This window comes from Delphinapterus leucas, chromosome 4 (assembly GCF_059928025.1).
Source record: "Delphinapterus leucas isolate spDelLeu-1000000601 "Yukka" chromosome 4, BTC_Dleu_Yukka2, whole genome shotgun sequence".
NCBI classification, from domain to species: Eukaryota; Metazoa; Chordata; class Mammalia; order Artiodactyla; family Monodontidae; genus Delphinapterus; species Delphinapterus leucas.
Genome location: NC_143132.1, coordinates 123,687,926 through 123,708,859, shown reverse-complemented (window position 1 = coordinate 123,708,859; position 20,934 = coordinate 123,687,926). Strand labels below are relative to the sequence as shown.

Here is a 20,934-nt window from a genome sequence, read left to right as displayed (position 1 = left end):
AGTAGTCCCTACATAGAGTCTGGGAGGTTGTGTAGTCTGGCTTCTTTCCAAGACTAAAATACTCTAAGTTTCTGACCTAGAAGCATTTAAGTTGAAAGTTGAACTGTTTCACTATTTTGAGAGGTTGGAAAATTCTAATTATGATGAAGCACTTTCTTATACAAAGAAAAATCTGTCTATGTATATCATTGGTCCTTGTTCAACGCTTTGGAGGAATAATAATGGTAATAGTAGCTAACATTTTTATAGTGTTTACAGTGTGCCAGGAACTATTTTAAGAGCTTAACATGTAGTGACTTAACTCTCACAACAACTCTATGAGGATTATACAATTATTGTATCAGTTTTATAGCTGAGAAATCTGGGGCATTACAGAGCAGTTAAGAATAAACTTATCCCACTTCCATAGTTCAGCATCCACATTTTCCCTTCTTGAGGCTGTATACCATTAGTCATCTTCAAAGAACATGGTTTCCACACTCTTCATCCTTTTAATCATATTTTCTCAGGTGCCAGAGTTCTAAGAGTTTGGATACTCTTATTATAGTATTATTATAGTATTTATAACACCCAGGATGAGGGTTATAGACACATCCAGTGCCATAGCTACCAATCTTGTTGTGCACATTATATTTATGTCAGTTCATCCTTAAAAACTGTAGTTTTTTTGGAGGTTTCTTGGGTTTGTCATTAAATAAACTCCTGTTCTCCTTTTACATGAAATGTTGATATCTCTCAATTTCAAAATTTTTCATGATTCTCAGTCAAGTCTGAGATGTTACATGTATCTGTTTAAAATTTTCATTTGTTCCACAACAAGAAGAGAAATATTTATTGAAATTAACTATATGCAAGTCACAGTGTTTTGGCATCATTGGGGATAGGTACAAAAATGATTTTGAGGCAGAGTCTGCCCAGAAGGAGTACACACTGTAGTAAAGAAAATAAATCATAAACAGAAGATACATAGCTATGATATAGGGTAAAATGTGCTCATATTCATAATAAAATTACCATTTTATTTATGGCATGAAAAGAAGAAATACAGACTGAACGAAAATCAGAGAAGAATTTTGATGTAGCCACAATTTTGACATTAAAAAAATGAAGAGCCACTTCTGACTCTAGTTCCACAGGTAAGGAGCTTGGAAGTCGCCTCTCCATCCTAACAAGTAAAAAGCTGAACTGACTGAAAAGTTAACAGCTCTTCTAGGATCTGTAACAGAAGTGAGGACACAAGGCCAACTGCTGTCCCCAAGGCTGGAGAGACAGGTGAACACAGGAAGTCACGGCTTACTGGAGCTAAGGCTCAGGAGCTGAAACCACCACAGAACCAGTGCCAGAAAAGGAAAATGTATTAATGTACTGACACTCAGTGTGCACAAGTCAGTGAGTTAGAAACTCTACAAGGACCCTGTCATTGGTGGGTGTGGGGAGATGCGGGACACAATTTTGTGAGATTCTCCCTCAGAAGCTCAATCAAGTTCTCACAGTAAATTAAAAAGATAAAATCCCCTTGTGCTTCCTGCATGGGAGGGGAAAAGGTATCATTTTGAAACACACCAGAGCACTCTGTTCTTAACAAGGTCTGCCCTCAGGAAAAAGTACTTAACCACAGCCTAAATGACCTGGTGGAAAGGAAATACCCAACTCCGGTCAGCTCTAGCCTTACATGTGATAGAAGGGAAATACCCAACTCCAGCCCACTATAGCCATCCTGTTCCATCAAAGAGGGGAGAAAAAAAATACTGAAAAAACACTTGTGTAGTTCCCAGTCCAGAAGGGAAAGCTCACTAAAAGACTGAGATGTAATCGTCAGAGTACAGAACACTTCCCACTCCCCTACATCTCACCACTACATTATGAAAAGCCCTATTTACAGCATTCCTTTTATCCCATATATCATGCCCAGCTATCAGGAAAAAATTACAGGGAATACCAAAAGTCAAAAAACACAATTTGAGGGCTTCCCTGGTGGCACAGTGGTTGAGAGTCCGCTGATGCAGGGGACACGGGTTCGTGCCCCGGTCCGGGAAGATCCCACATGCCGCGGAAAGGCTGGGCCCGTGAGCCATGGCCGCTGAGCCCGCGCGTCCGGAGCCTGTGCTCCGCAACGGGAGAGGCCACAACAGTGAGAGGCCCACATACCGCAAAAAAAACAAAACAAAACAAAACAAAAAACACACACCCCCCCCCCGCAAAACCCGCACAATTTGAAGAGACAGGCATCAGAAATAGACATGGAAGGGGTGTTGGAATTACCAGACTGGGAATTTAAAACAACCGTGATTAATATGCTAAGGTCTCTAAGGGATAAAATAGCATGCAAAAATAGATGGGCAATGTAACAAAGTGATGGAAATCCTAAGAAGGAACCAAAAGGAAATGCTATAGATAAAAAACATTGTGACAGAAATGGAGAATGCCTTTGATGAGCTTATTAGTAGGCTAGACACAACTGAAGAATCTCTGAGGAGGATGTCTCAGTAGAAACCTCCAAAACTGAAAAGCAAATAGAACAAAAACTGAAAAAAAACAGAACAGAATATTCAGGGACTATGGGACAAATACAAACGTGTAACATAAATGTAATGTGAATACCAGAAGGAAGAGAAAGAGAGGAACAAACAGAAGAAATGTTGAAACAATAATGACTGAGAATTTCCTCATATTGTCAGGCACCTACCCACAGGTTCAGAAAGCTTAGCAAACATGAGGCAGGAAAAAAATGAAAAACCCTACACTAGCATATTATTTTCAAGCTACATAAAATCAAAGATAAAAAAAAATTGTGAAAGGAGACAGAGGAAAAAGCACCATACCTATAGAAGAACAAAGATAATACCCGACTTCTGTTTGGAAACCATGCAAGCAAGAGGAGAGTGGAGTGAAATATTTAGAGTGAGAGAAAAAAACGCAACCACCCAGAATTCTGTATATGGTGAAATTATTCTTCAAAAGTAACAAAGAAATGGGTCATTTTCATTAATTTTGTCTGGTATGGGATAAATCCATTCACCTAGCGATGACAGCCTGTTTGGAAATAAAGTGTTCTCTTGACCTCATCTAATTTCTGCTTGTGGAATTTCTGTTGTGCATTACATGAAGTGAATGTATCTGTTCCTCAGGAATCACCTTTTCCTCTCTCTACTTTGTGTTTATCTGACTTCTGGGAGAATTTTTAAAAATCTCTTTTATCTTATTGTGTTATTTTTCTACCTAAATCAATCTACTATACCAGTGCCACCATCATACTTTAAAGTGTGGTTATCATACTTTTCGACTTTATTAAAATTTTGCGTCATCAGAATGTTCCTTTTTTTTTTTTTTTTACGCGGGCCTCTCACCGTTGTGGCCTCTCCCATTGTGGAGCACAGGCTCCGACGCGCAGGCTCAGCGGCCATGGCTCACGGGCCCAGCCGCTCCGCGGCATGTGGGATCTTCCTGGACCGGGCCATGAACCCGAGTCCCCTGCATCAGCTGGCAGACTCTCAACCACTGGGCCACCAGGGAAGCCCAGAATGTTCCTTTTTCTCTACTGCCTGTTCCAGAAATAAATATGCAACATTTCCTCAAATCTCATTGAGATTACAAATGAAGACATTTGTTTCAAGTCCTGATATTTTTCTCACTTAAATTTCTAATTTTCCATGTATGATGAGTCTTTTCTTTGTAAATATTTAATGAGAGCACATTTTTCTAGTATTTGAACTTAAACAGATTCTGCTGATAGTGTGTGGGTTTCTGCTCAGATCTTCTTTGCATAGTTGAAGAAGGAAGGAGCTGTTCAGATAAGTTGCAGTTTTACTTTGCTTGACCAGAGATCTTGAGTCCTATGCGAAGAAGGAGTAGGAGTAGGGGAGATTGGGAGGAGGAGGGGGAAGTGAAAGCAAGATGTAGCTGTCACAGGGATAATGTCAGTCTCTTAGCCTCATTTTGGGTTGGTTGTGGTACCTGACAGCGGGCTTGGAAAACCCTCCCTTCTCTAACTGGCATAGCTAATGCCACTGGGTCCAGCTGTGCAAGTACCTCGCCTTAACTGGCATGCTGTCTGTACCAACTATAAACTGAATGTGAATGCCTCGGTTACACCTCATCATAGGAATCTGGCATCTGGTGAATTATTTAGGCTAATGAAAGGCGGTCTGGACCTCACCTTTTCTGCAGCTTCCTGCCATCCCAGTGTTCTCAACATTAGGAGCTGATGGTGTTGGAGTTCTGCTGAGGATGAAAGGGAACCTCTCCCCTAAGTTCTTATTTCCTAAACACACTTTTCCTTTCCATGAGGTAAATTGTGGGTTGGACATCTCCTCTCACTTGATTCAGTTTTCCCTACAAAACAGGGTATAAAAATTCCTTTAACTTTCTGACAGGAAGAAAACTTAGTTTCCAGCACAGGTATATATTTTGCTAAAGATTATCATATGCTTTTGCTCTTTTAAAGGAGATTCGAAAGGGAAGGGGAGGTAATAAATGTGTAAAGTTCAGAATATCATGTGAGTTGACTGTTCACAGTTTGTTTAAAAACAAAAATCAAATATGCAAAGGAATATATCAGCAATTTTTTATTTTAGTTATTTGATTGTTGGTAAAAATAATCTAATAGACCATTGTAGACATTTATACTCAGAATATATATGTTCTATTTAATTAACACCTGAGTGATCCGAAAACTATTATGTTCCATGAATGACAGAATACAGAACAGGAGCTAACCATTCCATATATAAATAATTACTTCAAAAATTATAACAATATCCCAGTTTTAGAGTGAGTGAGTCTTTAAATGTGTCTTTCTTGGGGACAGAATCATTCTTTTTTCATGAAAAATCATTATCAAAAATTGGTAATTTATAGTCTTGTCAAAATGAAAATGTTATTTATAGTTGCAGATTAGCTTATAGGAGAAGTTAAACGTAGTGTGATTTTCTGATCAAAAAAATAATTTTACTTTCCCTTGACATATGAATATTGAGTATTATTTGAATGTAATTGTAAAAAAACACTGAAATTATGTTCATTTTGAATTCTTTTGAATATACGTATTTGCAAAATAACAGTTGTTACATATGAAATAAATTGTAACTAGATTTAATAAAATAATGTATAAGTTTATATTAAAATTACTTTAAAAAGTCCTTAATTAATTTTGCAATACAAATTGAAAATAAAGCAAAGACTGTAGTTCACAGTAATTAATCATAGGAAGTTATGTTTAAATGTAAAAATTTCTATATCCTTTCTCCAAAATACACAGTGAAACAGAAAATGTATAAAAACATTTATAAGTAAGTGATACTAAAAATAAACTCTTTAATTTGAAAAGTAAAATCATGTATCTGGAGCTTTAGGCATCACAGTGTAATTCACATATGCTACAATAAGTCATTTACATTAAGAGAAAAATCCACCAGTTTTTCTTTTACATAGTCCCAATCGATATAGGGACTTCAGATTTTCTGAGGAGATGTCAATGAATGCATTACCACACTCCTGCTCTCTGTTCACTTCTAGTCATTTCAAAAAACATGAAGTCCTAGATAAAAACAAAATACGGAAATGGGTTTTCAGCAACAAAACAGAGATCAGCTCTCAGATGCATAAATGCTAAGGGATCTGATGAAACACAATAACGTATCTGCTAAACAAGAAAAATCAACTAATAGGTAGATCTGGGAAAGGTTGATAGCTTCAGCTTTCCATTTTAATGGCAATTAAATCCTGTAATTCTATTCACTTATTGATACCTGTATGAACTTAATTAATCCTCTGGTAATTTCTCTAAATTTCACTTTTTTCATGCCTCTTAGAATGTTCCTCTTTCAATCTTTGTTCCTCAACTTTTTGTACTCCTTCTCTAGTAATATAACTTGTGTTGTGACTGGAGTTCCATGTACAATTTTTAGATTGTTTCTGGAGAATGACAGCCATCTTAGAGTTAGAATAACATCTTAGAATTTTTTGGCCCAGTTTTATGATTTCTCTTCCAAACTTGTTGTCCACTGTGTTCCTCAGCTTGTCTTACTCCATCAATTTCTAACCAGACCCTCTCCCCTACAACTTCTGTCAGATCCTGTGGATTGTACCTCTCTCACATCTATCATTTTCCTTTTTCTCTTTACAAAGAAATAATTGAATCTTTATCACCATTCACTTGCAATTGCACTATTACAATTTTACCTCTCTTCAATCCATTTGGTACACAGTCACCAGGATTTATCTTTCTAAAATTGGGGTTTATAACTCTTTTATTTATACATAGCTTAAAATTAACCAGTTAACTAAACAATTTTCAGTATCTTCCCAAGGTCTATAAGATTGGGAAGACTGCCCAATCTACCCCATATTCACTTCCTAATAACCGCACCACCACCACCCCAATCCCATTTCTCACCTATCCAAACACCCCAGACTACTCTCTCCACCCTGTACACACCGTATCTTTGGTTATGGTGTGTAAACCTTTGGTTAAACAGTTCCCCAAGTTAAGGTTAAAATTTTCTTCTCATGTGAAATAAACACTTACTGAAAACATAGTTTTTAGATAGAACTGTGGTTATATTTAAAAGTTTATATAGAAAATACTAAGCCTGTCCCAAAGTAGATAGAATAGTATAATAAAGTCCCAATGACCACTCACCCAGCTTGGTTCACCAGTTACTCCATCCGCTGTGTCCCTTTTCCCTCACCCTCATTATTTAAAAGCAAATCTGTGATACCATATCATTTTATACCGAAAATAATTCAGTATGTGCCCTTGAAGAAAATGGACTGTTTTTGTATAACCACAATAACATCATATTTTTTTAAAAAACCTTAATAATTCATTAATATCATCAAATTGCCAATGTTCACATTTCCCTGAGTGTCTTGTAAATGTCTTTTTATATTGGTTTGTTTAAATCAGTTTCCAAACATGGTCTACAAACTACATTAAGCTGATGTTTCTCTCTTTTTATTTTTATTTTATTTTCCTGGTATTTATTTGCTGAAGTAACTGGATCCTTTTTCTGTATGTTCTTTTACTTTTTATTTTTTTTCTGATTGCATCCATATGCCAATATTTAACGTATTAATCTAGTGACTCCAAACCTTGCTTGCTTTGGAATCATATGATAGCTCGAACAGCTTGAAGGCTTGGATCCACCTCAGGATTTGGTTTACTAGATCTGGGTACGTAGTCTTGACACAGGGAGTGCGAAAGCTACCCAGGTGTTTCTACTGTGCAGCTAAGGTTGAAAACCACTGCTCTGTCCCAGGAGTCCTTGACATCAGCTGTATATAGAATCATCTGAGGAGCTACACAAACTTTTAATTCTGAGCTTCTGATTTAGTTAAACTGGAATATGGCCTACTACTAAAAGCTCCCTAGGTAATTTAATGTGAAGACAAGTTCAAAGTCATTGCTGTATCTCATATATTTCCTCTTAATTGGTAGTTCTGTCTAAGGCTTGATTGAATGTAGATTCTTACTACAATTTGTATTTCTGTATTAGATGGTTTAATTTAATAATGAATCAGGCAGAAATCTCTTTGTTTCACTGAGACTTATTCCATTTAAACACACTGGAAGATTCAGACTCTTTTGCAAATCACCAATTTTTTTTTTTTTTACTAAAACCAGAGCCTCTCCTTAATATATAAGATCCTCTTGTTACAATGTGAAACTGCATAGACCCTCCAGAGAGAAGCTAGTCATTTGTGAACCCAGAGTAGCAGAAGAAAATGGAATTTCAAAGCTAAAATTAAATAGGACCACTTTCAATAAAACCTACAAATTTAAGGTCATTTAAAAATGTAAAATTTACCAAATTATTTCAGAATGATCCTAGAGAAATCATCTATAACCCAGATTAGCAAGAATAAACTTACAATGAGGAAACATGCGCCGAGCATCACAGCTTTCATTTTCACATCAAGGTCTAAAGGGAACTGGATGCCAAAGTTATCGACATCTGTAAATAACTCTCTCACAAGGCCAGTCCACTGCTTGGAAATCTTGCCAACCACATATTTATCGTCAAGAGATTTAATCTAATTTAAAAAAAAGACAAAGAATTCTAGAAAACTAATAATAAAGCTGCTTTCCAAGTAGGAGTAAAATAAAACAAATATTATATTAAAATTATATGCCATTCATAACTATGAACATTATATCACTCATTACATGCATGTAGATTCCTATATCCATTTATAGATTCATTTAAAAAAAACTGTTTCTTTGGTACAGAGAACTAATATGAAAGTAGTTTAGCTGAAATATTTAACGTTTTCTATTCTCCATTAAGACATACAGTAATAAGTTAGTTGAATTGAGCCAAAATAAAATTTAAGCAGGAAATATTTCTTTGATGAAATTTCTAGAAGCCATCAGGAAGGTAGTAAGTGAAACTCCTATCTGACTTCTGCTTTAACACAAGCACAGAGAGTTGATATAGGCAGAGTTTTAAAGGTGATGGGAGGCCCCATTATCACCCACTGTCAGTAGGAAAACATGAAATGCCAAGAGCCTGGTAAAAAGGACTGGCAGTTTTGAGTGAAGGTAAGTAACCAATAGTAACTTGATGAGATGCCTCAGGTCAAAGGTTGGGGTACGACTCGACAACAGGAGGAGGATGAACAACAAAAGAGGAAATGTGTATGGAACAAAAAAAGCTCCAAAGTAAAGTTCTTCTAATTTTACAGTTCTGCCTGAGGAAAGCTCAGGGCCATGATAAAGAGTTGAACAGCTTATAGCCAGAGAAATGCACCCCACCAAGTGGGCATGTGGAGGCTGAATGTAGTCCACACTTGCCAGGGTATATATAGGCAGAGTTGTGTCAAACCAGTAAGAGAAGTGTCCTTTTCAAATATGCACAAGGTACCACACGTGCTGGCAACAACCTTTGAAGACCTAGCTTAGGTTGGGACAGCTACATAAATGTGGGCAAATTAGAAACAGTTGACTCATTTTATTTGGATGTGGGTGGTTAAGTTCTTTAAAAACTTGAAACCTCTAATATGAAAAAAACTGTGATAGCATGGATTACTGTTCATCAAATAGTCATTTCAGTCCCCTCCCTCTGTAAGCCCAGTATACTTTCCTGCACATTGAAATTAGGCTTGGCCTTGTGCCTTGTTTGACCAGTGGAGTGTTAGTGGATGTGACACCAGCAGAGACCTTAAACATGGCTGAGTGGTTTTGCCTTGGTCTTGCTCTCCAGTGATCAGCCACTAGAAAGCATGATCCAGGCAGCTGCTGTTGCTGAAGCTCCAGGATGAACATACCTGGAGCAGACCTGAGACCAACTGGCAGCCTAAATCAGAGCCATCTGTCTGAGCCTAGGTATATCATTTGACCTTCAGACCCATAAGCATGTTTTCTTAAGCCACTGAGCTTTAGGGATTATTTGTTACGCTCTTGTGGCAAAACAAACTAATACAAATTCCCTATTGCACACCTTCATGTTTTATCTGCTCATAGCTGTCATGTAAGGATTTGAAGCTAGTAATAAAACCTTACATTTTATTTTTAATTCAATTATTTTTAATTTTTGAAAAAAAATTTTTAACAAAATATACAAAAGATAATCAGCCATCATAATCCTACTACTACACTTACCAGATATTAACACTTCCCCATTTTGATTACTATAGCAAGAAATTTAAAAATTCACCAAAAATTTATGTAAGAGGTAGACATATAATGTTTTAAAGGAAAGGAACAGAAAAGTGAATAAGGATCTACACCTGAAAAGTCAACAGGACTAGATAATTTTTAGCTAAATTCTAGAAAATATTTTAAAAACAGAAAATCTACATAATAAAATGATTGCAACTTCTGGAAGTAATAAACTGGTATTATATTACTATTAAATTTATAAACCTATAAATTTAATACAAATAATTGATAAAGGTATTCTAAAAAGAAATCTATAGGTTCATCTCACAACATAAATATAAATACAAAAATCCAAATAGTACATTAGCACATAGAGCCCAGTATAAAAAATACTATAATAAAGTATAAAATACTAAAAGAAAATCATATAATTCAAAAATATGAGTGTATCCATAGGTCCTGAAAAGGTATTTTATTTACTTACTAATTAAGCATTTATATAACATTTAGTATATGCTAGGCATATAAATGCTTTACAAGTCTTAGGTAATTTTTTCCTCATAATTTCTCTATAGGATATATAGTATTATTACACACAATTTTCATATGAATAAACCAAAGCAAAGAGAGGTGAGTCACTTGTCCAAGTTCACACAAATAAGAAGTCATGGAAATGGATTTCAAACCCAGGTGTTCTTCTCCAGAGTCTGTATTCATGACTGTTATGATGCTCTGCTGTTTAGAAAGTTAAGTATCAATTCTTAATAAAAATCTAGGTCAGGGTCAGCAGGCAAGGGTCAATGAGTCAAATTTAGTCTGCACCCTGTTTTTGTAAGTTTTATTCGGACACAGTTACACCCAATATTTGTGTATTGTGTATGACTACTTTCATGCTAAAATGGCAGACCTAAGTAGTTGTAACAATGACCATATGGCCCAAAACTCTAAAATGTTTTCTATCTCTTCCTTTACCAAAAAAAAAAAAAAAAAAGTATGTTGATTCTTGCTCTAGGTAAAACAGGAATAGAAAAATACTATGAAAAATAGCCAGTATCTTTCTAAATTATGAAACATTTGCTGCTATTTCAATTGAAATCATCAACTTAGTAGGTATACACAAAATTGGCAAATATTGTTCAGTTTTGCTGTAAGAAGTAGGCTGGAAAAGAAAATAAGTTAATTGGCAAATTAGAAGAGCTTCCGTGATTTCATTTGCTATATGATTTTATACCTAGATAAACCAAGTAAATATAGCAAAAATGCCTTCCAAATTAAATACTAGAATATAGTCACAAGGCTGAATAAGAGGTAAACAAAAATAAATAGCTTTTTTCAATATTAACAATAAGTACCTACAAATAGAAATATTCCTGATTAGTAGTGATAATGCCTATAAATTACTTACAAAAATTTTAAAAAAGAGATAGAAGTTCTATATGGTCTTATGAAGAGTATAAAAGAATTAAAATATATTACACTTTTGGGATGAGACACGTTTAGCATCATAAATATATTAGTTTAAAAAAATCATAGACAATACAATACTAATTGGATTCTAACTTCTGAAAAATTTAATCAAATGATCTTAAGGTTCACATGAAAGGAAACATCTGACAATAGCAAGAAAATATGATAAAATAGAATGATTAGTGACTGTGTGGCTATGACTAAATATAGGATACATCACTGTTACCATAATTGAATTATAAGGCACTACTGTAAGAAAAGTGGTAACAATGCAATAGAAGAATGAATCTAGAAATTGCTTGTGGAAATTTAATGTATGTCATTTCAGCTTAGCAAGAAATGAATAGTTTACTTAATAAATTGTGATGACACAGTTGTCCAGCCAACTGAGATATATTTATAAAACAAAGTACAAAAGGGGTAGATTTGTGGAAAATATTTGCAGATCAGAGGACAGAAATACAGATGCAGGGTCAATGTCTTCAACACACAAACTACATTTATGAATTGACAAGAAAAAAATAAACAACCCAATAGAAAATACAGGCAACCGATATTAAAAGATAATTCAAAGAACAAATACAAGTAGCTAGTAAACTTAAGAGAAATGTTCATAATCCCTAATGGTCAGAGAATTACGTATTAGAAATAATCTTCCCCACTCCCATTTGATGATTTTAGATTTCCTATTTTAGTTTGCAGTTTGCAGTTTATCTAAGCTGTATCTGGGTGTTATTTCTTTTTCTTACCAGAACTCCTTGCAATTTCTGAATCTGAGAACCAATGGCATCAAGTCTACAAGATTCTTAGCTATGTATCTCTTTGAATATTATATCAAAACATTCTGTCTCCTCTTTTTATGTAACTCCTCTTTGGCATATGCAGTAGTTTATTCTTGCTTCCATGTCCCTTCAAGTTTATATCTTTTGCCCACCAACCTCCTCTTTATATTCCTAATATGGGTGATCCAGTTCACTAACTCTCTCTTCACCTGTGTCTAATCTGTAGCTCATCCTTTCAAATGAGGTTTTATCAATGACTGTTCCTCATTTCTGGAGGTTCTATTTGGCTTGTTTTTATATCCTCCTGGCCTTTATTATTTGTTTCATCCTCCCCTTATGACCCTTTTTGTTTCTTTGTTAGGCTCTTTAATGTCTATTTAGGTATTTCTTGTATGACTGATAACAGACTGTTCTATTATATGCGGTTTGGTTTTGGTAGATTAGTTCCTAGAACAGTATGTTAATTTTTGAATCTGCTCATGTGGAGATAGGTTTGTTCTGTAGGGATAGAGGGTGACTTTGGTGATCAGTCTCCATCTAGTATGTTTTTGCATTCAATTCTCCCATGTGTATCACCACTCAAGATCAGTTTCCATGTCTTAAGATTCATGAATCATACTGGTGTTATAAATTTTGTTTTTGTTTTTTTTTTGGCAGTACGTGGGCCTCTCACTGCTGTGGCCTCTCCTGCTGCGGAGCACAGGCTCCGGACGCGCAGGCCCAGCGGCCATGGCTCACGGGCCCAGCCGCTCCGTGGCACGCGGGATCCTCCCAGACCGGGGCACGAACCTGTGTCCTCTGCATCGGCAGGCGGACTCTCAACCACTGCGCCACCAGGGAAGCCCCATACTGGTGTTATAAATTCAGACCTCAAAATCATAGAGGGGGCTAGATTGGGATATCAGTTTCATGTAGGCATATTTTTTTCCTACTCCTAATAGCCCTGGAATAAGACAGATTCCCTCATTATCTCTAAGGGTTACAAAGTCTACTTGTCCTTCTTCTACTCACCCGTGGGATAATCTCATGGCTTCAACTACCATCCATATGCCAAAAACTCTAACATTTTCCCTTACACACCTAAAAAGCAACATGACTCAAAAACAAATCATTAGCTTCCCACAAATCAACTGTTTCTCCTTCAGGATTCTTACCCTGGTCAATGGCATCATCATTCAGCTTCTTAAACATCAGACATCAGACCAATAAGACTTTAGAATCATGTCTAAATTTTCTTTCTTCCTCCACTGACATCAAATCTATGAAGCAGTACCACTGGGTACACTTATAAATGTCTCTGAATTATTTTTTCCTTTAGAATGACTCTTCTCCATGTTCCATAGTGGTCCCTCATACTGATAATTCCTGCTTTCAAAATTTCTATTATCTAGTATATAGAAAGTGATTCAAGGTACTATTTTCTCAATTCCCTCAAAGATGTTATCTAGTTAGCACCATTCTAGATGCACAGGAGAGAAGTTAATTCATTGCCTATAATAGATGCTTTAAGGTATCCACTGAGAAGGGTTGCTGAATGATTTCCAACTTTCTTATCATTAAATATAAGAGTTTCACACTCCAGTATGACTTACTTCACCAGTATTTTTACTTATTTTACATAGATAAAACATTTGTCAGCAAAACTTCCATTAATATTCCCTGAAACAACAACTACCTTTCAATCCTCTGGATCTTTTATGGGAATGATAACCCCTACATAGAGAACTATTATTATACACAAACCTATAAAATCTTTAAACATACATAGTTTATATCCCCCCCACACACTATGCATTCTTTGTAAGAGTCTTTATAAAGTCTCTAATTACATCATATGTACTTTTCTTAGAATTGCCTGTCTGCCTCATTAAACACTGAAGTCAATGAGAGGACTAATCCATCTTTATATAACAGAGGAATTAAAAATCATATGACTAGCAGAGCCAGGCAGATAATATAAAAGAATGAAGCTGGATAGTGGAAAACCTTGTCAAGTCAGGGGCAGTGGCAGAGTTCCCACTTATTTATCATAAGGGGGCAGTCCTGCTCAGTTTTAGATTTTTGTCCCTTCTGTGAAAATTGTCCAGTTTACCAGATTTTATGCTTATACAAGAGAACCATGGTATCAAGATTAAGTTTTATAATCTCTCAGCTTTTAAGCATTTGCAACTAAATAATTTGGGCCATAAGTCTGGGCCCCATTTGTTGAAAAACTGCTGTGATGCAATTCCTCCAGGTAGTAAATACACAGATATATTGTGATTTCTAATGAATGAATTTAATACAAAGATAAAGGAGAGATCATAGAGAAGCATGATTGGGTAGTACATCATATATTTGTTAAAATTCTCTTTGCATAATTGGGCTTTTTGTAGGAACTCAAAGATGTCGGAGATTTTGAAGAGGGCCTAGAGCACTGGCAGCCTGTGTTTCATGCTAAGGAAGAACCATATGCTTTGGCAATCAGACTTTGATGACAAGGTTAATGTTCCACTTAAAATGGATAACATACAGTACCTCTATACAAAAACCACCAATGTTAGATGCTTTGTTTATATTTATTTGACTACAAATCTCTGCTTCTCTTTTTTCCATTTAGCACAATCAACACTGATGCTTAATCAGAGCAATAACCATCTCTCTGACCAAAGATAAATATGAAGGACACTGAGACCCTCTTGAGATATCAGGACATACATATTCATTTACTGTATTTGTAACATCCTCCCAGCTTATGTTATTCTTATACTAGGAAAGCAAAACCCATAAACGTTATCACACCTCTTACCTCAAAATCAACATCTGCACAACAGCTGCAGACAATACATGGACCAGTAAGTCTTAGTACATCCTCTCTCCTCTCATTTTGAAGTGTAAACTTTGGCAGGCATGGGTGCCAGGTCTGAGTAACATAACCTACTGGTACACCAGGAGGAGCTTGGATTTCTATCTACAAAAGCAAAAGAATATATAAACTGTAATCATAACAATGTCTAATAAGAACTCTCATTTACTGAATACTTTCTAAGTGTCAGACACTGTTCTAAGCACCACTTAACTCACTCCACATCCTTACCAAGTTGGTACTATTATCCCTGTTTATACAGGAAGTAACTGAGGAACAGAGAGGTTAATTAACTTGTATCAGATTCCCCAGCTGCGAAGTGGAGGAGATGAGACACAAACTCGGGGAGGCTGCATGCACTGTCTCCATTCTGAAGCACTGCTCTACTGGTCTTGTATATTTTAAAATTTCCATACTTACAAAAAATGTCTAAATTATTAATAGCTATTTCCTCAAATTCCTTTAAAAACAGTGGTTTAAGTGTATGGACAGAGCCGTGATCACTGGGGCAGTTTTCAAATATGAGTGGCAATAGTGCTAGCATGGAAAGAAAATGGGGCCTGGAATCTTGGCTCTGAACATTAGCTGGGTGACCTTGACAGCATCTCAACATGTTTATCTGTAACTGAGGACTTCCTAGATCTCTTTATTAAGACCAATTGTATAATGTATGCTAATGTGCTCTATAAATTATAGAGCATATTCCATCACACTCAGTTTTCCCTCAGCTATTCCAATGAATATTATTACATCTAAACTAATTGACATGGAAAACAAAATAATTCAGTATGAACAACTTCAGTTATCCTTTCAAAATAAGAGCAGTATTAGACATCAAATCTCTATGTGCTTGTATCTTTGTGTGCCCTGCTCTCACAGCTACCCATATGGATGACTGAGTGACCCAGGCAGCTCTGGTCTCAGGCCAGTGGAGATACAAGCAAAGGCCAACTTCCTATAAACACTCTGTGCCCTGGAGTCTCCCCTGAGATCCATGTTCTTTATCAGAGGGCTGTCAAGTACTATGAAAGAGACACCTGGTCATTATGGAGCTGAAGGTGTTCACAATTCACATACCCCTATTACAGGGACTCAAATATATTACTTGTTTTTTTCAAATGGAGAATTGAAAAACACAGGAGTTGAGATTTCTCAGAGGGGGTCTCTCCTAGGTTTGCTCCTTGTAGGTTGGCTAAAATAATGAGATGAACTGAACATATGTGTTCTTTTCCTCACTCTTCTGTCCACTTGCCTCTGGGATGGCATTCGAGGATATTCTCTATTGGGCCCTCCTCTGGCTTTGGCCAGGCCCTCATGGTCATTTCAGGTGAGGGACTTGGCCAAGGTGACCTACGTTCTCAGCTCTCCCTGAAGATCAAGAAGTCTGGTCTCTGAGATCCCTGATCTCACCCCCGGGGGGCACACTGCTCAGGGACATGGGGCTAACTGCTCACTCTTTTCCACCTGCCTTCCTTCCTACCATTTACCCTCAAGCATAAACCAATAGCTGGTGGACCACTTTTCCTTTAAATCTCATGTGATTATATAAATTCACCAATAAGGTGAAAATTCTTGCAGAACTACTTTGCAAAGTATTTGTAAAAATTACCCTGGTCATTGCTCACTGACCTCCTGCAGGCAGCAGGGAAAACAACAGCTGGTACACCTTAGTGGTCTCTCCAGAGTTATGACTTCTCGGCCCATATTATCAAGAATCCTCATTGTAAAAGGCCTAGAAGGCCCACAGCAATTTCGGGTACAGCAATCAGTGTCCTCAGCTGCAAAGTAAATTCTCTGTCCAAGGCTGTTCTTAATTTCATACTTGTTACAAGTTTCAAAACCTGTTAAGACTAAAAACATAAAAGAGGGATTCGCTATGACTATTGTGTTAAAAGAATAATCAATCTATCCTAAGATACTACAATATCTAGTTATACCATTTTAAGATGATACTTCATATAATACAGGAGGAAGAAAAGAAAAGATGTTTAGAGATGATCTAAACAGAGAAAAAAAGGCAAAGGGAATGGATGAGAGGGTATTAAAGTACAAAGAAATTAGGAATTCCTGTATGAGACATGAAAGAGAAAACAACTCGTATCTTCCTAATTCCATAGACCCATGTCAGAAAGGGAGACTTTGCTGTGAGGGATGGTGCAGTGCTGCCGATGGCGACAGTCCTTTTAAGTGAACGCAGAAAATGTCTACTTGTTCATGTATTCAGCTATGGAGGGGAATATAGGATGATTGCTGTGTTTATGCACCGTATAGTATTATATTAAGTAAATTGGCTTGAGATTTAGTTTTATAAACCACAGTCATGGCTTCTCTTTCTGCACTGTGTGAGGAAGGTGTGAGAGGGCTTTCTCTCAATGCACACATGTGAAGAGGGAGAGAGTGAAAATGCAAGGTGAGGTAGAACGTCACCCTGGGCCCAGGGCACCCTTGTTTAGCTCAGCAGTGGTTGTTCAGAAGTGGGAAATGGGTATTAGACAAGGGGAAAGGTGCTTGGCAACCAAGGCTGCAAGTCGGAGGATATCTAGACCACTGGCATCCTAAGTGAACTCTGTACCTTAGCAGGGGCTAATCTCTTCACGGGGGAAACAGAGATGTGCTGACATCTGACACCCACGTGGTATCTTACCAAAGGGCTTCCCACATTGAACCACACTTTGGAAACCTCTCCTTACTTAAAGCCAGGAGGGAGCAATTCATGGTGCCACTTGTCCATAGCCCTGATTAACGTGGGTCATAGGGTATTAGAAGCCACCAACATAATGAGCAATTAAAAGAAACATAGAGACAAAAATCACTCTCTAATATTGGTGTGGATGGACTTTTAGTCAGATAGAGATGTTCTTCACAAATTTTATCACCATGACCTCCCTTAAGTATCTTTGCTCTGACTCAGACCGGCCCTGACCCTGCCTTTAATAGAACCACCCTTTACCTCAATATCGGCCAGTCAAATATTTCATGTGAAAAAATTAAACTGATTCATGAAATGGGATCTATTACCTAACTGTTTCATTAAGTAGCTTAAGCTGAAAATTCTTCAGCTTGTTTATCTGTGTAATGAGATCAGTGGGCTTACACAATCTAAGCTTCCTTCCAGTTACTTAAAAAATGAAAACAAATAAAACAAGAGAATTCTATGGTTATGTCTTTATTGCCTATTAAGTTTTGAATTGGGAAATGTATAAGTGCCTGTCATAGTCTCAGGTGCTAAAAATGAACTGAGTAATCTTTATTTCTTTATACTGCTCATAATGTTAAAATATAAACTTTCAGTTGGAGACGAAAAGAAAATTAGACATCCTTCTTTAAAAAACTGAAGAATTTATAACTACTAAATTTGAAATTTATATTTCATGATTAATACATATATATTTCCAAATATATACATAAAACTTATACATCTTAAAACTATAAATGGAGTGCTATATAATGTATAGTGTCTGTTTTTTTGTTTTTTATAATATCAAGAATAAATTCCCTAAAATGAATCATTAAAAAAGTTAAGAATATAAATTGTCATACTATGAAGAGTTCCTTTCCAGAGAAAATGTAATACAAACAAACTAATAAAAATGAGAACATTCTAAATATCTAAGTGTACATTACAAGTAATTTAAGTGTAATAAGCAACAATTATATATTCTAACCAAATATCAACCATATTTCTACAGTAGTACAGTTCACATTATAATTTCTATCAGTGGAAAAGAACTTTGCAAAGATGTGAAGAAAGAGTTAATAGATATATTCTAAAATCTATTAGAGTTTTCACTGACCTCTTTATACCTATAAGGAAGATACTGTAGTGCATGAATCTACCCAGATTCCCTTTCCCCCAGCAGCAGTCCTGAAACATCTAGTGGCTTCTTAAGTTTACTTTGCACCTGACGAGCACTGGACCTAAGGAAACAGCTGTAGGAGTCAGGCCCCGTTCATAGGAGCACCAGTGGCATTCTAGGAAGTCAGGCCTCTTGGCCGGCTGGTCAACACCCTCCAGTGCAGTGTCCCTGTGCCCAAGGTGATAATCCACAGCCCGTGGAAAAAAGGGTTTTATAGGGTTCCTCTGAACTCCCAAAAGAAACTGGGCAGTAATGCAATTTTTCAAAACATCCCCATCCATCCAAATTCAGAGTTCACTTGCTTTGGAAATATATTTACTAAGGTAACTGAACTATTGCATGTGGCTCTGTGACAACTGCAAGGACATCACAAACTGGGGAAAAAAACGGTTGAAGGGACAGAGGTTAGGCAAAGTGATAGAATCACTGAAATGATTTCTAGAGAGAAGGGGGAACAACAGTAAGTTTTGACTGGTTTCCTTCTAAGTTAGGGCCTGTATCATGAGGAGAGATGTCCAGCATAATAGTATTTTACCACTTGGCTCCTAATTCAAGAAATGAGCTGCTGATAATCCTTATCAATTCATTATCACGAAGAGAGACATTTGTAAATAACCAGTTTTAATATCCAGCATCACTGAAGGTGTTATATCTGTGGTTGGTGATATGCCTTTATCTGCATAAATGTCCTCTCTTCCTAGAAATATGATAAATACAATGTATACATACCTTCCAGAAGTTCAATTTGCTGATGAATCAATAGTTGATCTATCTATTATAATGAAAAAAATTAAGCTGTAACCATATGTTATTAAGCCAAACAAATTAACATTAGTGTTCTTATATTTTAGAAGAATGTATGTAATCAATTATCAACATTTATCAATATTTAATAATTGTTTATATTACTTCTAGATATAAAATTAAAGTTAATATGTTCCTTCCAGAAGGGCCTAAGAAATATTAAGACCTTTTCATCCATTTAAAGAGCTTTTTTCTACAAATCTAAACATTTTTTCTTTCTTTTGATATCATCATTTGTAGTAGGTTATAACTTCCCCAAATATTTTGTAAGGGCCTAATTTAAAAAAAAAATCTGCTTAGGGTATTTCTTAGAGAACTTAGGAGCTACCAAAATTCTTCTTTTTTTTAAACATCTTTATTGGAGTATAATTGCTTTACAATGGTGTGTTAGTTTCTGCTATATAACAAAGTGAAGCAGCCATATGTATACATATATCCCCATATCTGCTCCCTCTCGCGTCTCCCTCCCACCCTCCCTATCCCACCCCTCTAGGTAGACACAAAGCACTGAGATGATTTCCCTGTGCTATGCAGCTGCTTCCCACTAGCTAGCTATTTTACATTTGGTAGTGTGTATATGTCAATGCCACTCTCTCACTTAACCTTCCCACTCCCCGTGTCCTCAAGTCCATTCTCTACATCTGCGTCTATCCTGTCCTGCCCCTAGGTTCGTCAGAACCATATATTTTTTTTTTAGATTCCATATATATGTGTTAGCATACGGTATTTGTTTTTCTCTTTCTGACTTACTTCACTCTGTATGACAGACTATAGGTCCATCCACCTCACTACAAATAACTCAATTTTGTTTCTTTTCATGGCTGTGTAATATTCCATTGTATGTATGTGCCACATCTTCTTTATCCATTCATCTGTTGATGGACACTTAGGTTGCTTTCAAATCCTGGTTATTGTAAGTAGTGCTGCAATGAACATTGTGGTACATGACTCTTTTCCAATTATGGTTTTCTCAGGGTATATGCCCAGTAGTGGGATTGCTGGGTCGTATGGTAGTTCTATTTTTAGTTTTTTAAGGAACCTCCATACTGTCCTCCATAGTGGCTGTACCAATTTACATTCCCACCAACAGAGCAAAATTCTTATATTATAGGCTGCCCAAGTGCATTGTGGTAAATTAAATTAGTGCAAAGAGTGCAAGAGAGACAATTCATTTACTGAAAACTAACCTACCAGATTTCTAATGGCAGACAAATACTAAATCTCACATTGCTGAGATAAGCTATCATGTAGTACATTAAAATCCAGGAATTTTTTTTTCTTATTGGTAGCATTAATAAAATTGGGTCTTCTAAAGAACAAAAGGAACATAAAAATGTAATTTTCTTAATTATAATGAAAGGTAGGTCATATTATACACAAATCAATAACTCCTTTCTTGGTACCACTTACGGAAAATCAACACTAAATCGAGTTTGATGGTTCTTTCCAACTCCTAGGAAATTATTCAGTATTGGGATTAAAGGGCAGGATCCAGAACTAAGGTTCCAGAAGTAAAAAGCCATTCCCAATTCCTCTGCATTTTGATGTTAAGCAAATTATGTAACTTCTCTGGACCTC

The 20,934-nt window shown here is 36.4% G+C and overlaps 1 protein-coding gene across 16 annotated transcripts in view; it reads right to left on the bottom strand.

Moving 5' to 3' along the window:
- Nucleotides 1-4,552: 4,552 nt before the first annotated feature.
- PLSCR1 (phospholipid scramblase 1) overlaps nucleotides 4,553-20,934 on the bottom strand; it is a 30,747-nt gene continuing 14,365 nt past the window's right edge. For all 16 annotated transcript variants that reach the window (XM_089911035.1, XM_089911036.1, XM_089911037.1 and 13 more), the window contains 5 exons: nucleotides 19,282-19,324; nucleotides 16,325-16,545; nucleotides 14,639-14,800; nucleotides 7,873-8,034; nucleotides 4,553-5,536 (listed from right to left, as the gene is read on the bottom strand). In XM_089911035.1, coding sequence (XP_089767161.1) covers nucleotides 5,483-5,536; nucleotides 7,873-8,034; nucleotides 14,639-14,800; nucleotides 16,325-16,545; nucleotides 19,282-19,324 — 642 coding nt within the window. In that variant the 3' untranslated portion in view covers nucleotides 4,553-5,482. The remainder of the gene's footprint in view (nucleotides 5,537-7,872; nucleotides 8,035-14,638; nucleotides 14,801-16,324; nucleotides 16,546-19,281; nucleotides 19,325-20,934) is intronic.